This window comes from Callithrix jacchus, chromosome 6 (genome assembly GCF_049354715.1).
Source record: "Callithrix jacchus isolate 240 chromosome 6, calJac240_pri, whole genome shotgun sequence".
In the NCBI taxonomy this organism is placed as follows: domain Eukaryota; kingdom Metazoa; phylum Chordata; class Mammalia; order Primates; family Cebidae; genus Callithrix; species Callithrix jacchus.
Genome location: NC_133507.1, coordinates 38283493 through 38305639, shown reverse-complemented (window position 1 = coordinate 38305639; position 22147 = coordinate 38283493). Strand labels below are relative to the sequence as shown.

At 41.5% G+C, this 22147-nt stretch overlaps 1 protein-coding gene across 8 annotated transcripts in view; it reads right to left on the bottom strand.

Annotated features, from left to right (window-relative positions):
* Window positions 1-21552, bottom strand: part of NEMP2 (nuclear envelope integral membrane protein 2) — an 87814-nt gene extending 66262 nt beyond the window's left edge. For 4 of the 8 annotated variants that reach the window (XR_004744533.3, XR_004744532.3, XM_035304235.3 and 1 more), the window contains exons 1-7: window positions 21399-21552; window positions 11558-11673; window positions 5143-5368; window positions 4927-4999; window positions 3694-3787; window positions 2441-2555; window positions 336-561 (exon numbers count right to left, since the gene is read on the bottom strand). Coding sequence is in view for 6 of the 8 variants with exons in the window: in XM_035304235.3 (XP_035160126.1) it covers window positions 336-561; window positions 2441-2555; window positions 3694-3787; window positions 4927-4999; window positions 5143-5368; window positions 11558-11673; window positions 21399-21498 (950 nt within the window). In the remaining 2 variants the exon portion in view is untranslated. Of the gene's footprint in view, window positions 1-335; window positions 562-2440; window positions 2556-3693; window positions 3788-4926; window positions 5000-5142; window positions 5369-11557; window positions 11674-20991; window positions 21330-21398 lie in introns of those variants that run through there. The other 4 variants (XM_017973576.4, XM_035304236.3, XM_017973578.4 and 1 more) reach the window with 4 other exon arrangements.
* Window positions 21553-22147: the final 595 nt, after the last annotated feature.

The following is a 22147-nucleotide window of genomic DNA, read 5'->3' as shown; positions in this document are numbered from 1 at the left end:
GTCTTTGGCTCTAATTAAAGAAAATGTTGAATAAAAGAAGAAATTTTAGGTAACCCAGAGCCCAAGTACTTCTGCCATGGACTCTAGTGAATTCTGAGTGAGCTCTAATTACCTGGTAATTGGTGGTACACCTCTGAACGATTAATGAAGACTAGGCATAGAGATGGGATCACACGTTTGGGACTGTCTTCCCATCTACACCCAATCTTGTTCAGAAAGAAATCTCCAGATTAAATGTAATTATGAAATTAAATATGGTGTGTGCAAAAACTCCCCCAAATAATAAAACTAGAGCTCAAAATGTCGAATTTGCTGGGGAAAACAATGATACATACCACCTCATGTAACTGAATGCTCTCAGTGGGTAGTGCAGACTCCTGGAGGACAGGAGGAGGATTATGGCTGCATAGGCAAACTGAGGCATGGCCACACCAGCATAGACCAGAAGCAGAGAGAGGAGCCGCAGTGTCCACATCAGAAGACTTCTGCTCCTGTCGTCTGAAAGGGGCCCATGCTTGTAACAGACAACAAAGCTGAAAAATCCAACTATCAAGACGTAGCCTGGAAAAGTGGAAGAGGTAAGCTGATATAAATTTAAAATTGAGACATTTCATTAAATTTGTGAAAAAGCTGGCAGAGCCTTGACTTAAAGGTAAAAACTATTAGAGTACCTTAATTTTTATTTTCTTTTCCCAATGACATAAGGTTGAAAATGCACATAGGGCATTATTGCTTCCATATGAGATACTACACTGACTTTTGCAATAATTTGGGATGCACACTCATTATGATAATATATCTTTGTCTATATTTTAGTCCAGTGCCCTGACTAGACAAATGTTATCATGATTGCTTTGGTCAGGAAGAAGTCAGAGTTGTATGTCACCATTGGCTAAAAATCCTATTTTTTACTTTTACCTTCTAGTCATAAAAGGTAATTTTACAGTAGAGGCAGTCACCCTCTGAATCTAATGTTCAGTCTCATCATTATGATGGTGAGACTATAAGCTATGCTGTGTCTCTGGGTATCATCCAAGGTGAAGTGCCCATCACCTCTTCGGTATTCTGCCTTAAGTGTTTAATTTGTATCTAACCAAGCCTTGAGATCTAATTTCCAGTTTACCGAAAATACGCAGAAGAGAAGAACATGTTAAATTCTACCATAAAAAGGTCATCAGATAAATCTAGACGGTGGACATTCTATAGGACAAGCTTGGTCTCTTTAGCTTATCACTATGATGAAAAAGAAATTGTTATGGATTAAAAGCAATTTACAGGACAAAGCAGATGCTAAATGTGGTTCTGGACCATATCCTGGTTTATATAAGCCATCAAGAATAGGAAATGGCGGCCGGGTGCAGTGGCTCAAGCCTGTAATCCCAGCACTTTGGGAGGCCGAGGTGGGTGTATCACGAGGTCAGAGATCGAGACCATCCTGGTCAACATGGTGAAACCCCGTCTCTACTAAGAATACAAAAAATTAGCTGGGCATGGTGGCGCGTGCCTGTAATCCCAGCTACTCAGGATGCTGAGGCAGGAGAATTGCCTGAATCCAGGAGGCGGAGGTTGCGGTGAGCCGAGACCGCGCCATTGCACTCCAGCCTGGGTAACAAGAGCAAAACTCTGTCTCAAAAAAAAAAAAAAAGAATAGGAAATGGCCTGGTAATAGATTATTTTATGTAATTATTTTTCAGATAATAATTAACTGATTATATGGGAAAGGCTCTTGTTTTTTAGAGATGAATAGCAAAGTATTTAGGGGAGCATACCATGATATCTGTAATTTAAAAGTAGGACAAAAAGAAGAATGAGCTAAAAAGACACAATTTTCAAGTAAAACAAAAAACTTAATTGCTGGTGAGGGAAGTGAACTTACGTGAGAAATTTGGTGCTAAAGGTTAGGAGTAAACTGATTCTCTCATTGTCTATTATTTTCTTATTAAAATAAACAACAAAAGCATTTATTTTATAACATAAGACAAAGAAAATAAATGGTTTCTTAGCCTCTCTGTTTCTGAAAAGTCAAGTTTTCATTATTTATTTATATTTAGGATTTCTCACCTTTCTTACTGAATACTTAAGAGAAAGAAATAAGCAGCTGCTTTTCAGAGAAACACTTATATTACAAGTTAGATGTGGTCAGAGCTTAACCACAATTCAGCAGCATGTGAATTCAAGAGACACTTCTTTTTTCCTCTTTGATCATTACTATAGAAAACTAAGAAATATGTCATAGGGAAATCATCTAAAATGAGATCTAAATGAATTGAAATCACCAACAATGGGAATAAGATAAACAAAATATTATTTTTAGTAGCACCTTTCCTCAGTTCAAAATGAAAATTTAGACATTGGAGAGAAAAGTCCATCAAAAGAAGGGCTCTAGTTGTACATCTCAGTTTTACCAATCACAGAGTATACTACTTTTCTATTTACCTACCTAATATATATGTCCTGTTTTCATACCACAGCCACTTCAGATCTTCCATCAACTGGTACACAACATAAACTGAAGCAAACCAACAACCAACCATTAGAGCCCAAAAGGTGCTATACTGTGTGTGGAAGAAAATAAATCACATATTTTTTGGTTCATTCACTCTCATAAAAATAAAAGCAAACAAATAAAGCTTTTGTATTAGAAACTCCTAAATAAAACTGAATTGAAGTCATTTTAAGAAACTCCCTAGGGTGTTAAGATATGGTCCACAAAACAGCAGTAGCAGCATCACATGGAGCTTGCTGGAATGGCAGAGTTATAGGTCCCACCGCAAACTGCTGAATCAGAACCCGCATTTGAACAAGATTTCCATGTGGTTTGCATGTACACTGAAGTTGTAGAAGCACTGTTACAAAGAATAAATGTATCTCAAAATAATGCTGCTGTTGCAAACTTTCATCAGTGTAACTGCAACACCACCATCATGAATTATATATTTATCCTCAACTAAGTTCAGTGTGTTATTTTACTGAAGGTGTGGCCAGGCACAGTGGCTCATGCCTATAATCGCAGCACTTAGGGAGGCCAAGGCGGGTGGATCACTTGAGCTCAGGAGTTCAAGACCAGCCTGGGCAACACAGTGAAACCCTCTCTCTACAAAAAATATAAAACTTAGCTGGTGATGTGTGCCTGTAGTCCCAGCTACTGGGCAGTCTGAGGCGGGAGAATCACTCGAACCCAGGAGGCTGAGGTTGCAGTGAGCTGAGATCATGCCACTAAACTCCAGGCTGGGCAACAGAGCAAGACCCTGTCTCAAAACAAACAAACAAACAAACAAACAAACAAACAAAAAGGTGTGTTGGGAACTAATAATAATTTAAAAAAATCCCCAGATGTAGCAGTGCTGTTATTCAAGGCGCCAATGGTTCAGCTTCATGAGATTCCCAGCTCAATAAATAGATATTTTCACTCAATATAGAGATAGCTTTCTATCATTTAAGAAAAACACATTACCTAGAAAGTAAAAGGTTCTCAAAAAAGTATCACCAAAACTTAATACTTAGCTAAGCCTACATATAGTAATAAATACAATCAGGAACTCCAGAAAAAGATAAATTTTAAAGCCAGTTTACATAATGAAGAAACATAATTTAAATTATAAACTATCATAATGTGGATTAATTTTGATTAATTTTTCATGTGTGTAAGATCATGATTTCCATTTTTTATTCATTTGCACATAGTATGCATACCTTTGGAATGAATCTTTTCATCAACAGCAAGACAAAGACTAATGTCATTAGAACACCTAGCACAGTTCCTGAGGAATAATAGAAAGTAGGGCTTCTGTCAAGATAAACAGATAAAAGCCATTTAAATACCAACAGCACGTTCAGTATGAAAAATATGTTTAACCTGGCAACATCAGTCATAAATAATGCTAAGAACAAAAAACTCAGATGGCAGCTCTCATTACATTACTTTCTCATTACTCTTAAAAAACAAAATGGATATTTGAAATTTATGGTAATATGGTAAGTTGCTTGCCACTAACTCAAAACAGAATGTCTGAGTTATTTTCCATATTCAGGATATGATCAGACAATGATTACTGAACACCTATCATGCAGCAGGCACTTTTCCAGGTTTTAGAAAGGAGAAAATTAAGGCACCAAGAAGTTAAAAAATCTTCCCTAAGTCAGCATCTGCTCACTGGAGGATTAGGGATTACGGCTCAGCTCCTCGGAGTCCAGGCTTTATTCTTCATGCTGTGTATGCATCGTGTGGTTTATAAAATTCATAGATGGCATTAAACACACTTGATAACACTATAAGGAAAAGCTTCAAAATAAGCGATGTTAAGAACAGCTGACCAGTGTGGGGTACTAACCTAGAATCCACAAGCTAAGAAGTAAAATATTGAAAAAATATTTCTTTCTCATGAGAGAATTCCAAGAAATAAAACATCAGAATAATGGTTCACAGATGAGAACACGTCAGTAATAAATAAGAAAAAGATAATATGTTTCTCTAAAAGTCAGATATTTGCTATATTCAGCCTTCCATATCAGGACCATAAATCTAGGAGGCAGCTCTAATATAATAGAGCAAGGTGTATGGCCAGAAAACCAGGGAACAAATCTCCAGCCCTGATAAGAACTAGTAGTGTGATGAAGGATGTTGCTTTTCTCATTTGTAAAATGAGAACAATAATACAGGGCTTGCACAGTTATTAGCAGGAGCTAATAAAATATGTTAATACATAAAATATGTGAAAGCACTTTGTAACATAAACATATCATGCTATAGAAATAACTGTTACTGTTTTCAAAGTCCTTTCCAACACCATCTTCAGACCTACGGTCTGCAAAGCCTAAAGCAAGACTACAAATGAACAACAGTGTGAAAATATTTAGCATGTGGTGGAAAACTCACCTAAACCTCTTTTCATTCACAAAGTTAAAAATATAAAAAGGAATACTTACTGACTCAGAGTCTTTGCATAAAAGAAAAGAAAAACTCCTGCCACGAACACAAAGAAGAGTTTGAAATCCACAACTGGAGTAAAAAAGACACACAAACACATAACAAACATTTTTTATCAATGTAATGTTGGTAAAAGAAGACGAAAGTCAATTTATTGAAAAGTTACTCCAGAAAAACTAAATTCAGAAAGTCAAGTATAATAAAATCAGACTTACTTTTTCGATTCACATGTATCATATAGTTATTCCTCTCAGCCTCCACAGAGAAGCACACAGTCTCCCCGTATGGATTGATGATTATGGTTATTTCATTAGATTCCTTTGGTGTCCAAAAGTTATGAATCACACATTTGATAAAAGATAGTATGGTTTCTGGATATTGACAATTATATTTTATTGTGATATATACAATTCTGAAAAGGCCTGGACTGGTAATTTTCACCTATAAAACAAGAACAAACAAATCCATAAATAGAATAACTTGTCTTTTTGTTGTTTTGGAGACAGGGTCTCTCTCTATTGCCCAGAATGAAGTGCAGTGGCAGGATCCCTGTTCACTGCAACCTGCGCCTCGAGGGCTCAGGTGACCCTCCCTACCTCAGCCTCCCAAGTAGCTGGGACCAAAGGCACATGCCACCCGCCCAGCTAATTTTTGTGTTTTTGGAGAGATGAGGTTTTGCCATGTTGCCCAGGCTGGTCTCGAACTCCTGGGCTCAGGCTATTTGCCTCCTGTGGCCTCCCAAAGTGCTGGAATTATAGATGTGAGCCACTGCACCTTGCCAAAACTTCTTATAGGTTTCTTAAAAACATGAGCAGAGGAGTAAAGAGAACCCAAGGTCAGCTGAGTAAAGAATGCTCAAATGCACAGGGTAGTGTTCTATGTTCTGATCCCAGAGGTGGACTCAACAGAACTGTATTTAATCCAAACAAATACTGAACCATAGACATTATTGAAAGTGAATGCTTCTCCCCGTTAGCTGTGGTTAATTTAAATCCCTCTTCTAGCAAGTTACTGTGGCCAAGAGACATTAAAAAGGATGAGAAGAAAATATAGGCATACTCATTTCATTGTTTTACTTCATTGTGCTTTGCAGATACTGCATTTCTTACAAATGGAAGGTATGTGGCAATCCTGTGTCGAGCAAGTCTACTGGGACCATTTTTTCAACAGCATGTGCTTACTTTATGTCTTTGTGTCAGCATTTTTTAGCAATAAAGTATTTCTTAAATTAAGGTATATAGGTTTTTTTTAATATAATGCTACTGCACCCTTAACAGACTAACAGTTTAGTGTAAATATAACTTTTATAGGTACTTGGAAACCAAAAAATTTGTGTGACTTGCTTTATGGGGATATTTGTTTTATTGCAGTGTTCTGGAACCAAACCCACAATCACATTATCTCTGAAGTATGCTTGTAATAGGCGGCAAACTATGTGAGTAGGCATAGTTTGAAAACAGGGTTTAGACTGACACCATTTTCTACTGAGATTAAGGAAAAGCACCTCATTTTTCTGGATCAGGTGAGCATCTGTAATTCAGCCTTCGCTCACCATGCCTGCTGAAGGACCAGATCCCAACCTCGGGTCCTATTCACATCATTCAACAAAGCACTACCTACTTCACATCATTCAACAAAGCACTACCTACAAGCCAATGTTGACAACCCAGTGGTGATTAAATGACAATTTCACTGCCGCCTTTGTCTGTCCTTCTCTTTATTCCTCTTCTTTGTCTAAGAGTAGGGCAAACCTGAAAAGGGAAGTAAGAGCACTAGCTCTGAATCCCAGGCTATCAGATAATATCACCCACTATCTACAACTCCCACATTTCTCTTTGACTTTGGCTTCTTCTGGCTCCTGGCTCAAATTGCTCTCTCTTCAATACTACTTCCTGCCATTCTTCTCAGGGATTTCAGTATATATAATATACACACCAATCCTTTCAGTATCCTCGCCTCTCAGTTCCTGGGACTCCTTTCCTCTTATGCTCTTGTCCTCCCTACCTCAGCTAATCACTTCCATGGCCATCCCCCGGACCTTGTCAGTACCAGACTACAGCCCCTCCATACATTGTGTTTCATGCATCTCACTGTGTGAACACCATCTCCTATCTTTCCAGAGTACCCATCTAGTGCCCCAACCCCCCCAAGCAGCTGAACATCCTTCTCCTGCTCCTTACCCCCTTGATATCCTCAGTCTCTTTTTAGACAGCTAAATCCCATGATCAACTATTATACACCATTCCCTGGCACATACCCTTGACTCCTCTGCATCCCACTTGCTTTGTCATGCTCACTTGCAAAATCCAACTCTCCACCATTCTACTCCAGCATTTGCATCACCAGTGTGCTGGAGAAATGCACACCGGTCTCACTTCAAATCCATGACTGTGAAGTTGGAGAGGGACATGAAAGCTGCAGTTATTCAAACCACATACTAGTATTCATTCATTCTTCTACCCTCTGCAACAAAGGATTTCACAACTTCTTCCTCAGTACTCCAACACCTCCTCCCCATCTTCTTCTCAGCTGTTGATCCTTCCTACTTCACTGAAAATGGAAGAAATCAGAAGTGAATGTCCACCAGCTCCTATGTGCAAAGCCACCTGCCTGTTAGCACCTGCAGGCACATGCTCTGCTTCCTGCCTGTGGGGAGGAAATTTCTTCCACAGAGGAAATTTACAGGCTCCATAAAGGCAAGTCCCAACTTGGGCACTGGATCCTGTCCACATTTGCCTACTCAAGGACATCCCAGTAGTACTTCTTCCCTCTCTATGAGATCATTTCTATTAGCATACGACATTAAAAAAAGAAGAAACAAAACCGTCTAGGGCCTACACTTTTCCCTCCAGCTACCACCCATTTTTTTGCTTCTTGTTGCAATAAAATTCCTTTAAAAAGCTGCCCGTGCCTTCAGTCTCTAGTTTCCATTCTCTCTTTCCATTCTCCATTTAATCCACTTCAATCAGACTTTCATGTCCAAAAGGCTCTCTCTTTCCATTCTCCATTTAATCCACTTCAATCAGGCTTTCATGTCCAAAAGGCTGCCCTGACAAGGTCACTGGTGCTTCTATGTTGCTAACCCAAATGCCCAATTAATTCTCAGTTATCTTATTTGACCTATCAACAGCATTTGGCACTGCTGATTATTCCCTTCTCCTCATTACACATCTCCCCAGGGCTTCCAGGACATCTCCTTCTTCACTGTTGCTTCTTTTGTCTCTCTTCTGCTGGCTCCTTCCTTCTCCCTGAACTCTTAATATAAGACTAACCCAGGCTAAGCCATTGGTCGTCTTCTCTTCTCCATCTAAACTCACTCAGCTTCATGGCTTTAGGTACCATCTATGTAAATATGCACAGCTAGTTACTTTTGCAAAAAAAAGACACAGGAAAGATATACCAGAAACTACTCAAACTGATTGCCTACAAGGGTTGGATAGGAATTAATAGAGGGAGGCAGGAAAGTGACACCTCTCTGAAAATACCTTTGTGTAGAGTTTTAACTTTCAAGCCATATTAATATTGTAGATACTCAGAAATAATGATAATAACACAGACATAAAGATGGAAACAACAGACACTGGGGATCTCAAAAGGTGGCTGGGAAGGAGAGGGGCAAGGGTCAAAAATCAACCAATTGGGTACTATGGTCATTATTTGGGTGATGGGTTTAGTAGAGCCCAAACCCCAGTATTACGCAATATATCCATGTGACAAACCTGCACATGTACCTCCAAATCTAAAAAAATTAAAAATCAGAAAGCTTTTTTTAATTAAAAATAAAATGCCATTTAAAAAACCCACTATGATCTTGTCTGAGAATAAAAAAGTAAACAAAACTTGTAAACCAAAAATAAAATTCCAACATCCTCCACCCTGCCAACCATCTGAACCGAACCTTCTTCTCGACCAGGGCACTCCAAAGTTAACCTGAAAAATTGGTTCAGGCTATGCCAGGAAGCAGGGGTTGGACATGCCTCGTTATATTCTCCTCCCTTTGGAATTTAGAAAATGCCAACCAGCATTTAATATCAATACAGACCTTAGGTCTGATAAGAAGCAGTTACAATCTATTCTCTCTGAAGTCTGCTACCCAGAGGCTTCATCTCTATGATAAAACTTTGGTCTCCACAATTACATATCATAACCCAGACATTCCTTTCTATTGATAACTCTTTCAACCAACTGCCAATCAGAAAATTTTAAAATCTACCTATAACCTGGAACACTGCACCTTCCCTGCTTCAAGTTGTCCTGCCTTTCTGGGCCTAACTAATCTATACCTTAAATATATTTGATTGATGTCTCATGTCTCCCTAAAAATGTATAAAACCAAGCTGTGCCCTGACCACCTTAGGCACATGTTCTCAGGATCTGCGGGCTGTGCCACAGGCCATTGGTCACTCATATTTGGCTCAGAATAAATCTCTTCAAATATTTTATACAGTGATGTTTTGTCAACAAACTAAAACAAATATAAAATGAAAATGACAATCAAATTGACCAGGATGGAGGAACAGCCTGAAATGGAAACAAATAAAAGCAAACTATATTTTGAATGAATAATGTAACCATACTGAATAATTCACCCCCATACTGATAGTAGATAGGGTGAATTAACCTGAAATACACAACCTCAGAAAAAAATTTTTTAAAAACACTATAAATAAATATTGAACTCCTGTTACTAGTTTTGTTTTGGTGATGTTATGACTTAGCAATTCTGAAACCACTTTTAGTGTATTCTGGGATTGGGCAAATAAATAAATATATTTGAGGATAATGGGAACGAGGTTTCTCATTATCAGAGCAGGGAGTTACAAATATGAAAACTGGAAAACAAGAATGAACCCTGTCATACTGGAGATCTCAGAACTCACAGTTTCTAATAGGTAGATATAGATGTATGTGCAGGTGTATGGGTGTGTATGTGTGTGTACACACATGATGATATGCCAGTAGTAATGAACACACCCACTGTTGACTGTTCCTTGGAAAAAATGTATGATTCCAGAGCTGAGTCTAGGAAATTACACAACAAGCCTAGAATATCTTGTTTGCTAGAAGGGAAAGTAGTGCTCAAAGATGCAAGGCACATGTTCGAAGGACACAGGAGCTAGTTTGAAAGGGGCTCCATCTGACTGGCCAAGTCTAGGACAATTTGAGTATCAAAATAAATAATGAGAGTAATGGACTGTAGTCTCCTGAATTAATTGGCAATTTGTGAGACCATACAGATATAAATAAATAAATGGAAGGAGGAAAAACTCTTCCTTATAGTAGAATGCCAATTAATGTAAATGGAATAATGGTGCTGGGCGTGGTGGCTCACACCTATAATCCCAGCACTTTGGGAGGCTGACAGCAGGCAGATTGCTTTGAGTCCAGGAGTTCAGTAGACTCATGGGCAACATGGCAAAAACAAATCTCTACTAAAAATACCAAAAAAAAAAAAAATCAAACAAACAAAATAGACAGGTGTGACCCAGTTGCAGCTACTTGAAAGGCTGAGGTCGGAGAATTACCTGAGCTGGGAGGTTGAGGCTGCAGTGAACCAAGATCACACCACTGCACTTAAGCCTAAATAACTGGAGTGAGTCCCAGTCTCAAAAAAAAAGAATGATATAGAACATCAACATGATTATTGATTCAGTAAAGCATCATCAATGAATGATAAACTAAGAGATGAAAGTTTCATGAGGAAGAGTTTATCTACATAGTCTCAAATTATCACCTCAAAACATTCATTAAAGGGAAGGAAATAGTAATTTTAGTGGAAGAACCTGACAGACACTACGTTAAGCAAGTGATCAAAGTGGTGCATAGTATCAGCAATGGTACCAATCAACATCAAATGCTTCCTGATACAATGTTCCAGCTATTCTCTGAGCCTTCCCCCGGGTACCTTCCCCCAGGTACATGCTTGGGTAACTCACTCCACTGAAATCTTTCTCAAATGTTATTCTCAACAAGAATTACCCTGACCAACTTGTTCCCACTTCTCTCATCCCACTGATTGTACTCTACATTTTCTTTTTTCATAGTACTTACTAGTTTTACCATTTTCATCTCTGTTATATTTATTGTTTACTATTCCCCACCTGGGATAATGTAAATATCCACAATGTCAGGGATCTATTTTGTTCACTGATGTATCCTAGGAGCCTAGAAATAGTTCTTGGCACTTAATAGGTGCTCAATAAATATTTGTTAACTGCTGAATGAAGGAAAGTACTAGGCAACTGAGAGCAACTCCTATCTTGGCCATATTTGGGATCAGTGGTTACTCCAGAATTCCTATTTGGAGGCTTTGGATAGCAATTTTGGAAAGTAGGAGGAACATGCTGTCTTGAGATGTGCCTGAACTGCAGGCATGCTGCATATATTTAGATAGTATATTCATTGGGAGTGGCTTGGGAGGGGCTGAGGGACAGTATGAAGGAGTTAATGTCCTCTCTCACACTGCCCACCCATTGAATCACTGCGTCTGATCCTCAAGTCAGCTTTCATACTGATACACAGATCTGTATCATACCAAAAATAGTTTCAATTCCTGAAATGGTACATTTCCTGTCCCTAGGACATGGTAATTCTCTGTCCCTAATACATGATTTAAAAGTAGGCCCTTACCTCCATAGTTGACCACATGTATTTCCACTCCATATGGGAATTTTGATTGTAGCAGTAACAGTCTGACTCAGAAGTTCTAATTAAATCTTTTTCCTTCAAAGCTTTACACCTTTGAACTGAGAGATGGAAAAGGGAATACATTTTCTAAATCTTTAGTTGCCCAGAATCTTTTTTTAAAAAAAATTCACAGGGAGGTAACAGTAGTAGTTTTAACATTCGATGGCCAATAAATTCTCCTACATGGTAATTATAGTCCTTCAGTATTTCCAACCAAAGAAGAGACAGACAGAAAATACTATAGCCCAAGTGTCAATACTTATGACATTGGAGGGCACTAAGAGCACAGAGAACAGGTACCCCTTCAATTCTGAAGCAGAAAGCAAGAATTACAGGCATCTCCCCAGAAAAGACAAAAATATGAGTAAAGGGCTGAAAGGTAAGGCAGAGGCAATGAGACAAAAATTAGGAGGTGGGAGTGGGGGTGGGCAGGACCAGCAAGTGTGTACAGAATCATGAAGATGAGGTAAATCATAGAATTAATTCAGTTTACAGATACTGGATTGTTATATCAGTGAGGGAGCATGGATGGAAGGTATTTGTACACCTGTACCTGGAGTAGTAAACCATGGATACTACTATACCATATGGACTTCATCTTGAAAGCAAAGCATTGAAGGATTTTAGGTAAGTATCAGTCTGAGCAAGAAACTATTGACACTCAAATGGATTTAACTGAAAATAGTTCAGTAAAGATATGGACAGGGTTAAGGCACTAACAATAAGGTACTATGAAGTTCCCAGGCACTAACAACAGCAGGAAGCTTTTAGCTTCCCGAGTCCCAAAATGGCAAGTGGAGGATCCCATGTTACTGGAGTCACTGGAATTGGGAGGACTGTCGTCTAAAGGAATGCAGCCACTGCCAGGACTCCTGTGGAATGGAAGGGTGAAGGTATGGGTACCACAACCTGTCTCTCCCACTGTCCCCTCAATGCCCTGAATCAGCCAAACTCAACAGGAAGACAGAGGGCAAAGAAGCCCATATAATGCAATCCATAGAGGTTAGCTTCCAGACACTATGCGGGGAAGAGAAGGGCTGAGAATAGATCTACAGCAACCAACAGGGAATACCAGTAAGGAAGTGACAGAAACACATTTGTATTTTGGAAAGAACATTCCGTAAGTAATGTGGAATACTGAAGAAGAAGACTGAAAGCAGAAGAACCACTAAAAAGGCCACTGAAGAAATCTAAGCAAGACATGGACTAAGAAACAGTTTAGGAAATGAAATCAACAGGTTTTGCAGATTCATTTTATCAAGGAAAACAAGAATATGATGTGAAGGTTTCTGGTAAGTGAAGAGACAGTGAGGTCCTTTACTCAGATAAGAAATATTAGAGAAGAAGTATGTCTGTAAGGGAAGTGGGAATGAGTTCAATTTTGGATATACTGAGTTTTCACTGGTGGGATTACGTGAAGATGATCTTTACAACTCCAGCAAGAATTTTGCTGGAGACAGATACAGATACCTAAATATATATGTATGTCACATATAATACAAATCAACATAACTGAGAGAAGAGAGATATATATGAACCCTCAGCATTACAGAGGGTTAATGTAAATGCCACAAGAAAACCAGAAAGTAATGATGGTCACTTTCTTTTGTGGTCATTGCTGTATTTGGATTTGAAATGAAGTAGAATGAAAGTCCTAAGTTTTTCTGGATTCAAGATAGAGTGTCACCCCCACATCTGTCCAACAGGAAACAGGAACAAGGAACACTTATGGGTACACACAGAAATGGACTTTATGCGCAACCCCTGACTCCTTTAAGGAAAGAGTGGTCAGTTGTTTCTCCTGAAAATCCTGAAATGAAGCTAGAACAACTTGCTACACCAAAGTTGGGGAAGAACTGAGTAACCAGTAACAGCTAGTAAACAATTACATCCATGTAGGGAATAACACTGAATATGCTCAGACAAGTCCCTGGTCCTGGCCTGAAATATCCTTAGCATAAAGTTGGAGAAAAGTGAAGACAGACTTAGGGAAAGGATCCTGGGAATGCTCACCATCTCCCAAAACACAGCTCCATAAAAGGGAGGGTTCTCCAGTCACCACACGAAACAGCAAAGTTACATAAGGACCCAGTGTATTCAACTGTGACAGTCAAATCATTCATCTTTACTTTTCACATTATGATGAAATGCATATGTCTCTAAATATATCAAGAAATTTAGAGTTTGAGAGTTCAAGATGCAAATACAAGAATCCAGGTTAAAAGTGAGGAAAAAGCATAAGAAGGAACCTCCGGAGCAAGGGTCCCCAACCCTGGGGCCGAGGACTAATATCAGTCCATGGTCTGGTAGGAACTAGGCTGCAGGAAGTGAGCGGTGGGCGTGGTGGGCGAACATTACCACCTGAGCTCTGCCTCTTGTCAGATCAGCAGTGGCAACAGATTCTCACAGAAGCGTGAACCCTACTGTGACCTGCATATGCAAGGGATCTAGGCTGCATGCTTATTATGAGAATCTAACTAATGCATGATCTGAGGTGGAAGTTTCATCCCCAAACCGCCTCCCATCCCGTTCCTGTCCTGTGGAAAAGTTTTCTCCCACGAAACCAGTCCCTGTTGCCAAAAAGGTTGGAGACGGCTCCTCTAGGGGCTCTCTGTTAAATACAGGATACCAAAAATGCAAAACATGCTTCTGCATTTCACAACCAAGGCTATGAACACACAAAGCAACCAATGCTGAAACACATTTTTGGACATATCTGAGATGCAAATGACTGCTGGCCAAGGGCAGAGGGAAGTGCAGTCCCAGGGATATCAAAGCGCTGGCAGCTCCTGTAGAAAAGATGAATGTCAAGGAAAGTAGTGTATAACCTGGAAGATTCTGAGCAACTGCAGTGAGAAGACATGAGAACACATTAAATGCTCCCATTTAGTGAGCAGCAGAGGTGGGGGATCAGGTCTCTGGATTCACCTCACCATGTTTTGCCTTTGCACAGCTTCTCGGGGGGTCTCTGAACATGGTTAGAGTTGAGAACTTTATACTGGGAGTCCTCAAATAAAAGGGAAGGATTCTTTTTTTTTTTATTATTTTTATTTTATTTTATTTTTTAAATTTTTTATTGGATTATAGGTTTTGGGGTACATGAGCAGAGCATGCAAGACAGTTGCGTAGGTACACACATGGCAGTGTGCTTTGCTTTTCTTCTCCCCTTCACCCACATTTGGCATTTCTCCCCAGGCTATCCCGCCCCACCTCCCCCTCCCACTGGCCCTCCCCTTTTCCCCCCAATAGACCCCAGTGTTTAGTACTCCCCTTTCTGTGTCCATGTGTTCTCATTTTTCATCACCCGCCTATGATACCCATTGTTGTAAAGGGAGTGCATTCCAGCAGAGCAGGTGAACAGCATGAAGTCTCAGGTACACAGACCCAACAGCCCAAACTATGATAAGAATGTTTACTTCCAGACATATCTTTCTTCACCACCCATGTGCTCAATGCTAGAGGGGCTTTTCTTGTGGATGCCTCCAAGGGACCTTCCCTGCAATCTTCTCCTTGCGAATGGTGCTACTTCAGGGGCTAAATCAACTCCCATAGAATAGTTCCCTTTTGATAATGGTCTGAGGAAACAGCCTTTTGGTGGGGGCTGAGCTTTGCAATCAAATGCTCTCTTCAAATAAGGCTCTTTCCACTTGGTCCTAAGACTGTCTCCTAAATCATTAGAAATCCAGAGCTCTTAAGAGCAAGATGATGCAATTTAAGTATAGTGTATACTGCAGTTTCAACATAGGAGTAAATGCTTCTCTGTTACCCAAGCCACATTCCTCTTGCACTAGGATGACTGTAATAGTCTTCTACCTAGCTGGTCTCACTGCTTCCAGATTTGCCCCACCACCACCACCACATTTACCCCTACAACCTACTCTTCAATTACCAAACGGATCTTTTAAAAACATGAATTGGGGCCAGGCACAGTAGCTCATGCCTGTAATCCCAGCACTTTAGAAGGTGGGCAGATCACCTGAGGTTAGTTCGAGACCAGCCTAGCCAACATGGTGAAACCCTGTCTCTACTAAAAATACAAAAATTAGCCGGGCATGGTGGCACACACCTGTAATCCCAGCTACTCAGGAGGCTGAGGCAGGAGAATCACTTGAATCTGGGAGGTGAGGTTGCAGTGAATCAAGATCACGCCACTGCACTTCAGCCTGGGCGACAGAGTGCGACTCTGTCTCATAAAACAAAATGAATCAAAACATATCATTTACCTGCTTAAAACCCTCCAGGGCCAAGCATGATGGCTCACACCTGTAATCCTAGCACTCTGAGAGGCCAAGCGGTGGATCATGAGGTCAGGAGATCAAGACCATCCTGGCTAACACTAAAAATCTGTCTCTACTAAAAATCCAAAAAAATTAGCCAGGACTGGTGGCACATGCCTGTAGTCCCAGCTACTTGGGAGGCTGAGGCAGGAGAATTGCTTAAACCTGGGAGGCGGAGGTTGCAGTGAACCAAGACTACACCACTGCACTCTAGCATGGGTGACAGAGCCAGACGCCGACTCAAAAAAAGAAACAAACCCTCCAATGGCTTCCCTTTACTCCATTAATAAAATCCCCCTCCCTTCCAAGGACCTGAGTGCCTCTATGACCTCTCCTCCACTTTCCTCCCAGCCCAGCTGCTGCAGCCACACCTGGCCCTCCCGTCTTCAAGATGCCAGCCCACCCTACCTTAAGTTTCCTCAGTCTGCAACCTTCTTCTCCCAGATTTTGGCAGAGCTCATGCCTTCCAATAATTGATGTACTCTATCAAATGCTACCTTCTCAGAAAGGCCTTCTTTGATCCCACTATCTAAACAAACACACTCCAACCACTTTCACCGGCTTTATTCTTTCTTCATATTACATATGTATTTACTAGCTTATACTCTGTCTTTCCATGAAATAAGGGACACTGCATGTTTATTACTGTAACCCCAGCACTTAAATATTTGTCTTTTGTGTGTAGCTTGTGATTCAAGAGGACTAGAGGATAAATTGGGCATGTGTGGCCCACCAGTGGAAGTCCAGCCAATCTTTATAAAAGCCTGGCCAGAGCTAGTTAGCACCATAAAAGGAGGTGCACTCTGACCTTCCCTTGACATAGCAGGGTACCCTTGCCAGCCTGTGCCACTGCCATCCCCTCTACAGAACCCATAAAGCATAAGAGTCAGTCTGGAAGCCACAGGCTGCAATTCCCCCTTACCCTACACCATGGTCAACATATCCATAGCTAGAGGGTTGAGTGCTACAACCCTTAACATCCCCTGGGCTGGGGACCATCTTCTTGCCCCTCATTGAATAAAGGAGGGCAGAAAGAAGAGGTGGCATTAAGCTTGTTTTTATTTGGCTCTTATATGATACCTCAGTGTAGTCTGTGTAAGGGATCTGCCAGTTAGAGAAAAACTTGCTCTGCATTTTCCCTCAGTCTTCAACCAGATTAAGGATAGCATGGAAGAAAGGAGGCTGCCCTAACTATTCACATCTACACACACTAGTAAAAGCATGTTGCAAACAGTGTGTTCCCTCGAATTCTCCAGAGTGGCCTCCGGCTTTTAAGGTGAAGCTGATGTGGAATGTACATAATCCATGAGATTACGCAGACAAGGTGTCAGTGCTTCATGGTGTCCTCTGGCTGCTCCTCTTTCTTATCCCCTCACCTCTCTCCCGAGGTGAATAAGTTTCAATCAACCCACAAAGGCATTCCTAAATAAGGAACTGGAAATTCAGCCACAAGAAGCTGCAAGCCTAGCTTCAAGTCAGTTCAGTAAGCCATGGGCCAATTGGACTAGGCAAAAGACAGTGATTGTCACAAGACTGTTGTCACAGCTGGCCCACGGCCTTCCTAGAGAGAACAGATCTTCCAACTTTAGATTGATTATAAAGGCTATATATTTCTTAGGTCTCTCTTCTCTTTAGCAATCTTGTTCTAGAGACATTTCACTGTTCAGTTTCAATCTCCTTATCCAACTGAGGGTGGGAAATAGGAAACGGAACCAGTCTGACTGCTTATTTGAACTCTATCACCGATTATGCCCTGACACTGAATGCTATGAAGCTGCCTACATCTCTGTGGGTTTCACTTATTCATGAGGCCCCAGTTATTGCTGGTTAATTCTAATCGGATAGAACCTCTTGGTATCAAATGCAGGCAAACTCAAACATATCAAAACAACCACAGGCTGGTGCTGTGGCTCATGCCTGTAATCCCTACACTTTGGGAGGCCAAGGCAGGAGGATTACTTGAGGTCAGGGATTTGAGACCCGCCTGAGCAACATGGTAAAACCCTGTCTCTAACAAAAATACAAAAATTAGCCAGTCTCATCATCCAGTCTCAAAAATAAATAAATAAATAAAAATTTAAAAATTAGAACAACAACATCCTTATAATGCAATCCAGGAAATGAAACAGAGTTTCTAGGAATTCATTAAAAAACTAACAATAATCATTCATTTAGTCAAAAAGGAACAATACCTGCCTAAGGAAAGCTACTGCTTCTACTTGATGCTGAAGTATTTAATATGTCCCTACCCTGGAAGGTGCTCCATAACCTAGGTAGTCACTTCCTCAAGCCTCAATCAGATTGGGAGAAAGATCTGGAATTGTAGGCTATCCCAAGCCTGCATCTCCCAAGGACTGAGGAGTATCTGTGGGATCAACCCTGAATGCCATCCTTACTATGGAAAGACAGGTTTCTAAGCCTGGCAGGGTATAATTGTTCTTACCTTCTTGCCATCCTCAGCAGGCTCCCTTATCTTTTCAATTAACCTGACTTCTAGAGAACAGTATATTTCTGGAGAGTTGTGCTCAAATCACTAAAATGCTACAGGAGGCATTATTTACATTACCAAATGGTTCAGAAAGTCAGGGTTCCCTTAGTCAATGAAACAGATTCCTTAGATCACTTTAAATACAAGTTGATTTATAAATATTCAATTAATCTAATTTTAGAACTACATATCTAGTATAAAAAAGGGACAGCTGCATGTCACTTACTTTAATTATAAGCTCAATTATTTCCTTTGTAGTACTTCTGTCATTAGTGTTCCTAAATGTAAGTATATATTTAAGTTAAAGAGTTGAGTCATATATACAGTTAAAAAAAAATCTTCAGTCAAAACATCAGAAAAGGGCAGGTAGTGCTTAAACCTACTTACAAAATATGCTAAAAATAAAACACATATACACCTCAAATCTTAGCAGAACCTAACTCCCAACATAAAAATATTTCACCAATTTTCCTCCTGAAAACTGACATGGCCCCCTCATATGGGGGAAAAAATTATCTTCAGATAAAACTGGAATGGAATCATAATATAAATAGCTATTATATTATATGACAAATGTCTCCATTTGCCCTATAGCTGCTTTTCTTTGGGCACAAGGAAGGGGAGAAGAGCAGGAAACACAAAAAGCAAAAAACCAACAAGTTTTAACTTGTGAGAAGTCAAATGGAGTCAGGGTTTTTCTTAGTATTTGTTTTTTATAAATTCACCTTTTCAAAGGAGATAACATGAGGCACCAAAGTGATAAACATAACTATTCTCTTAACCTCAGTTTTTTTTTTAACCTGAATATTAAGCTTTTTATTACTTCAAGAACGTGAGAATGAAACTGGAATTAGTACATACTAATGCATACTCAAGTCTTTAACTTCAAGCCCAGATCTTTCTTCACAGATGAATTTGAAAGCTGTGGTTTCAAATGGACTGCTACCATAGTTCCAGCCTGGGAAGCCACTGCCAGGGCCTGAACTTCATCTCAGGACAACACATGGTTTTTAGAGATCTCACTCACTGGCTGCAAATTATGGGAAACTCTTGGCTTGACATTTCTCTTCCTCTCAGTCAGACAACTACCTGCTCCTCCTTTGTCAACTGTCTCCGACTTTTCTCCAAATAGAGTTACAGAAAGCTGGTGTTGGTCTGAATGTTCTTCATTCCATTGAAGGATGTGTTATTCAAGACAAAATTTTAGAACAGGAAGGCACCTTAAGTATCACCTAATCCAAGCCTCTTGCTTAAAGGAAGTACCAGCTGTTTCCTCTCAGGGTCCTCATGAAACCAGACTTTTAAAGAGCAGCAATAGTTCTTAGGCCTCGTCTAATCCAGAGCTTCCAACACAGTGTCACTGGCAAACTACAGGATGCTGGGCGCTTCAGTCCCTATTGGAAAGGCTATTGGAATGGCAGGCAACCCTGTGAAGCTACAGAAGTTGTCTTTCTTCTTAGCTGTGGACTAGTTTTAATCAACTCAGTGGGCATCCTGCATGTTTCAGACAGAACGGAAGCTCCAATAAGCATTTATGTGTGTCTTTCATTAACAAAACAGAGAAGCAGGCTGTTACTATTATACTAAATGCGGTAACATAAAAATTTTAAAAACACCAGGTTCATTGAGGTGAGGAAAATGTTGGAAACTCTTCAGTAAAAATATCTTCATTTTACTCATGAGAAAACTATGGTCCATAACGACTCTGTGCCTGGACCAGGTTATACCACAGTTGTGGCTGAAGGTAAGGACTGGGTGCTGGTCTAAGGCTACTTCTAATTTTCTCCCTGCCATGCCCAGAAACCTTCCTGCTTAGGCAGATTTGTGTTTTATTTTTTCACCAGCACATAATTGTATTTCTTACTACCAAGGCTTTTTTTTCTCATCTATACAATGGGAATAAAATGGCACCATCCCCCATAGAGCTTCTATGGGTATGAAATATGATCCATACTGCACTTAAAGCACTTATAACACTGCCTAGCACATAATGAACACTCAACAAATGTCTGTTCAATGAAAACCGGTATCCAACAGTTCCCTAACAAGTAACTCCCTCTACAAGATTCCCTCAGTTGGTAGCTGTGGCAGAATCTGATAATGACCTCATCAACATCCAGTCTCTCACTCATCCTTAGATAAAAAAACGCGGTGTAACTGGAGGGAGGGCCATGCCCAGATAACAGAATATACCTGGCAGCCTCCCTTGCAACCAGGGTGGCCAAAGCAGTGAAGGGAAGTTGGTAGAGCGTGCATCCAGGAAATCTTTTAAAAGATTTTATGAGGAAAAAAAAGAAAAACTGTGAAGCTCATGGTAAGTTAGCAGCAGGTCTGGAGTTGGAACTCCAGGTTTCTGACCCCCAGGTGTCCTTCCAGATCCTTCCCCAGTGTGCCAGGATCCTGAGCCCACTCCGTGGCGAGCCCCTAACGCTAGCAGCGGCTACCAGTTGCTGCTTCCTGTGCGCCATGCATAGTGCACACAAACACCACAGAACCTTGCGAGGCCTCATTATCGGCGGCTCACGTGGGACCCGTTACGCTACTCGCTCCGGGTCACAACTGCCAGTCAGGGGCAGGAGAATTTCGTCGGATTGTGAAGCTGAAGCTCTTACCTTCTCTACTCTTGAGACCAAAGGAATACTAGATAGTGAAATAACAAGGATTTCAATACGCATTGATGCATTGTACAAAAGGCCGTGTGCTGGGCAAACCAAAACCTGAGTTTCGGCTGCTTCTGTAAAACGAGCGAATTGGGCGACTGGATTGCGCGGCTGCTTCTAGTCCTAAAATACAAAATGTCCAACTGCCAGGAGAGAGACCAAAGCAGCCCAAGAAGGCAGGAAGGGCGGGCGGGGCCTGCCCGGTTGTGGGCCGCGTCCGCGAGGTGACCCCGAAGCGAGAAATGAGAGCACCCGCCCGGCTCCCCGAACCTCGCGGCGCCGCCCCGACCAGAGAGCGCGCCCTCGGGCGGCCGCGAAGCCGGGGAGCGAGCACGCGCGCGCCGCCGGGGCCGGGTTACCTGACAACGCCGCCGCCGTCACCGCCTCCCCGCGCACGGGCAGTGTGGCCAGGGGCAGCAGCCAGAACAGCAGCCACCACCGCCCCTGGCGCGGCCGCATTTCGTCCGGGGTCAGCTCCGCGCGACCCGTGCCCTAAGGGGCCGGTTCGGCCTTAAGGAGCGGAAGTGGCGCGGAGCCTCAGAGAAGGCGGAGGGGGCGGTGAGGACCGAAAGCGGGAAAGGCGGAGACCCCGCCTCCCCGGGGCGGAGGTAGAACTCTGGCCAGTTGCTCCGGCCGCCGCCTGCAGACTGGGGACTCGGCTTGCCCAGGCCGGAGGTGATTTTGGTGGCGCGATCTTGGTGGCACGCTCCCGGCCTCGGCCTCCGGGCCTCCGGGCCTCCAGTCCCCGCGGGGCGTCCAGGGCCTCACCTTCCCCTGGGAACCTCCCGGCAGCGTCCCGCCGCCCTCGGCGCAGGGGTGGGAGTTGTAGAGAGGAAGGGGTCGCCCTCTCCGAGTGTTTCTTAAAACTCGGCTGACCTGTGACCTGCCGGATTTGGAGGCTGAGTTCTCCGAGCGCCTGTGAGTGACAGCCTGTGAATGGGAAGGTCCTTCGGCAAACGCCCTTTTTGTAAATAAATACTTAAAAGCCAGTTTCTTTATTTTACCTTTCTGTTTTCCTTTTTACTTTCATTTGGTAACAAGCAGTAACAAATTGGAAATGTGGCCACTTAAATAACACTGACTTGTATGTCTAATCTCGGACACCACA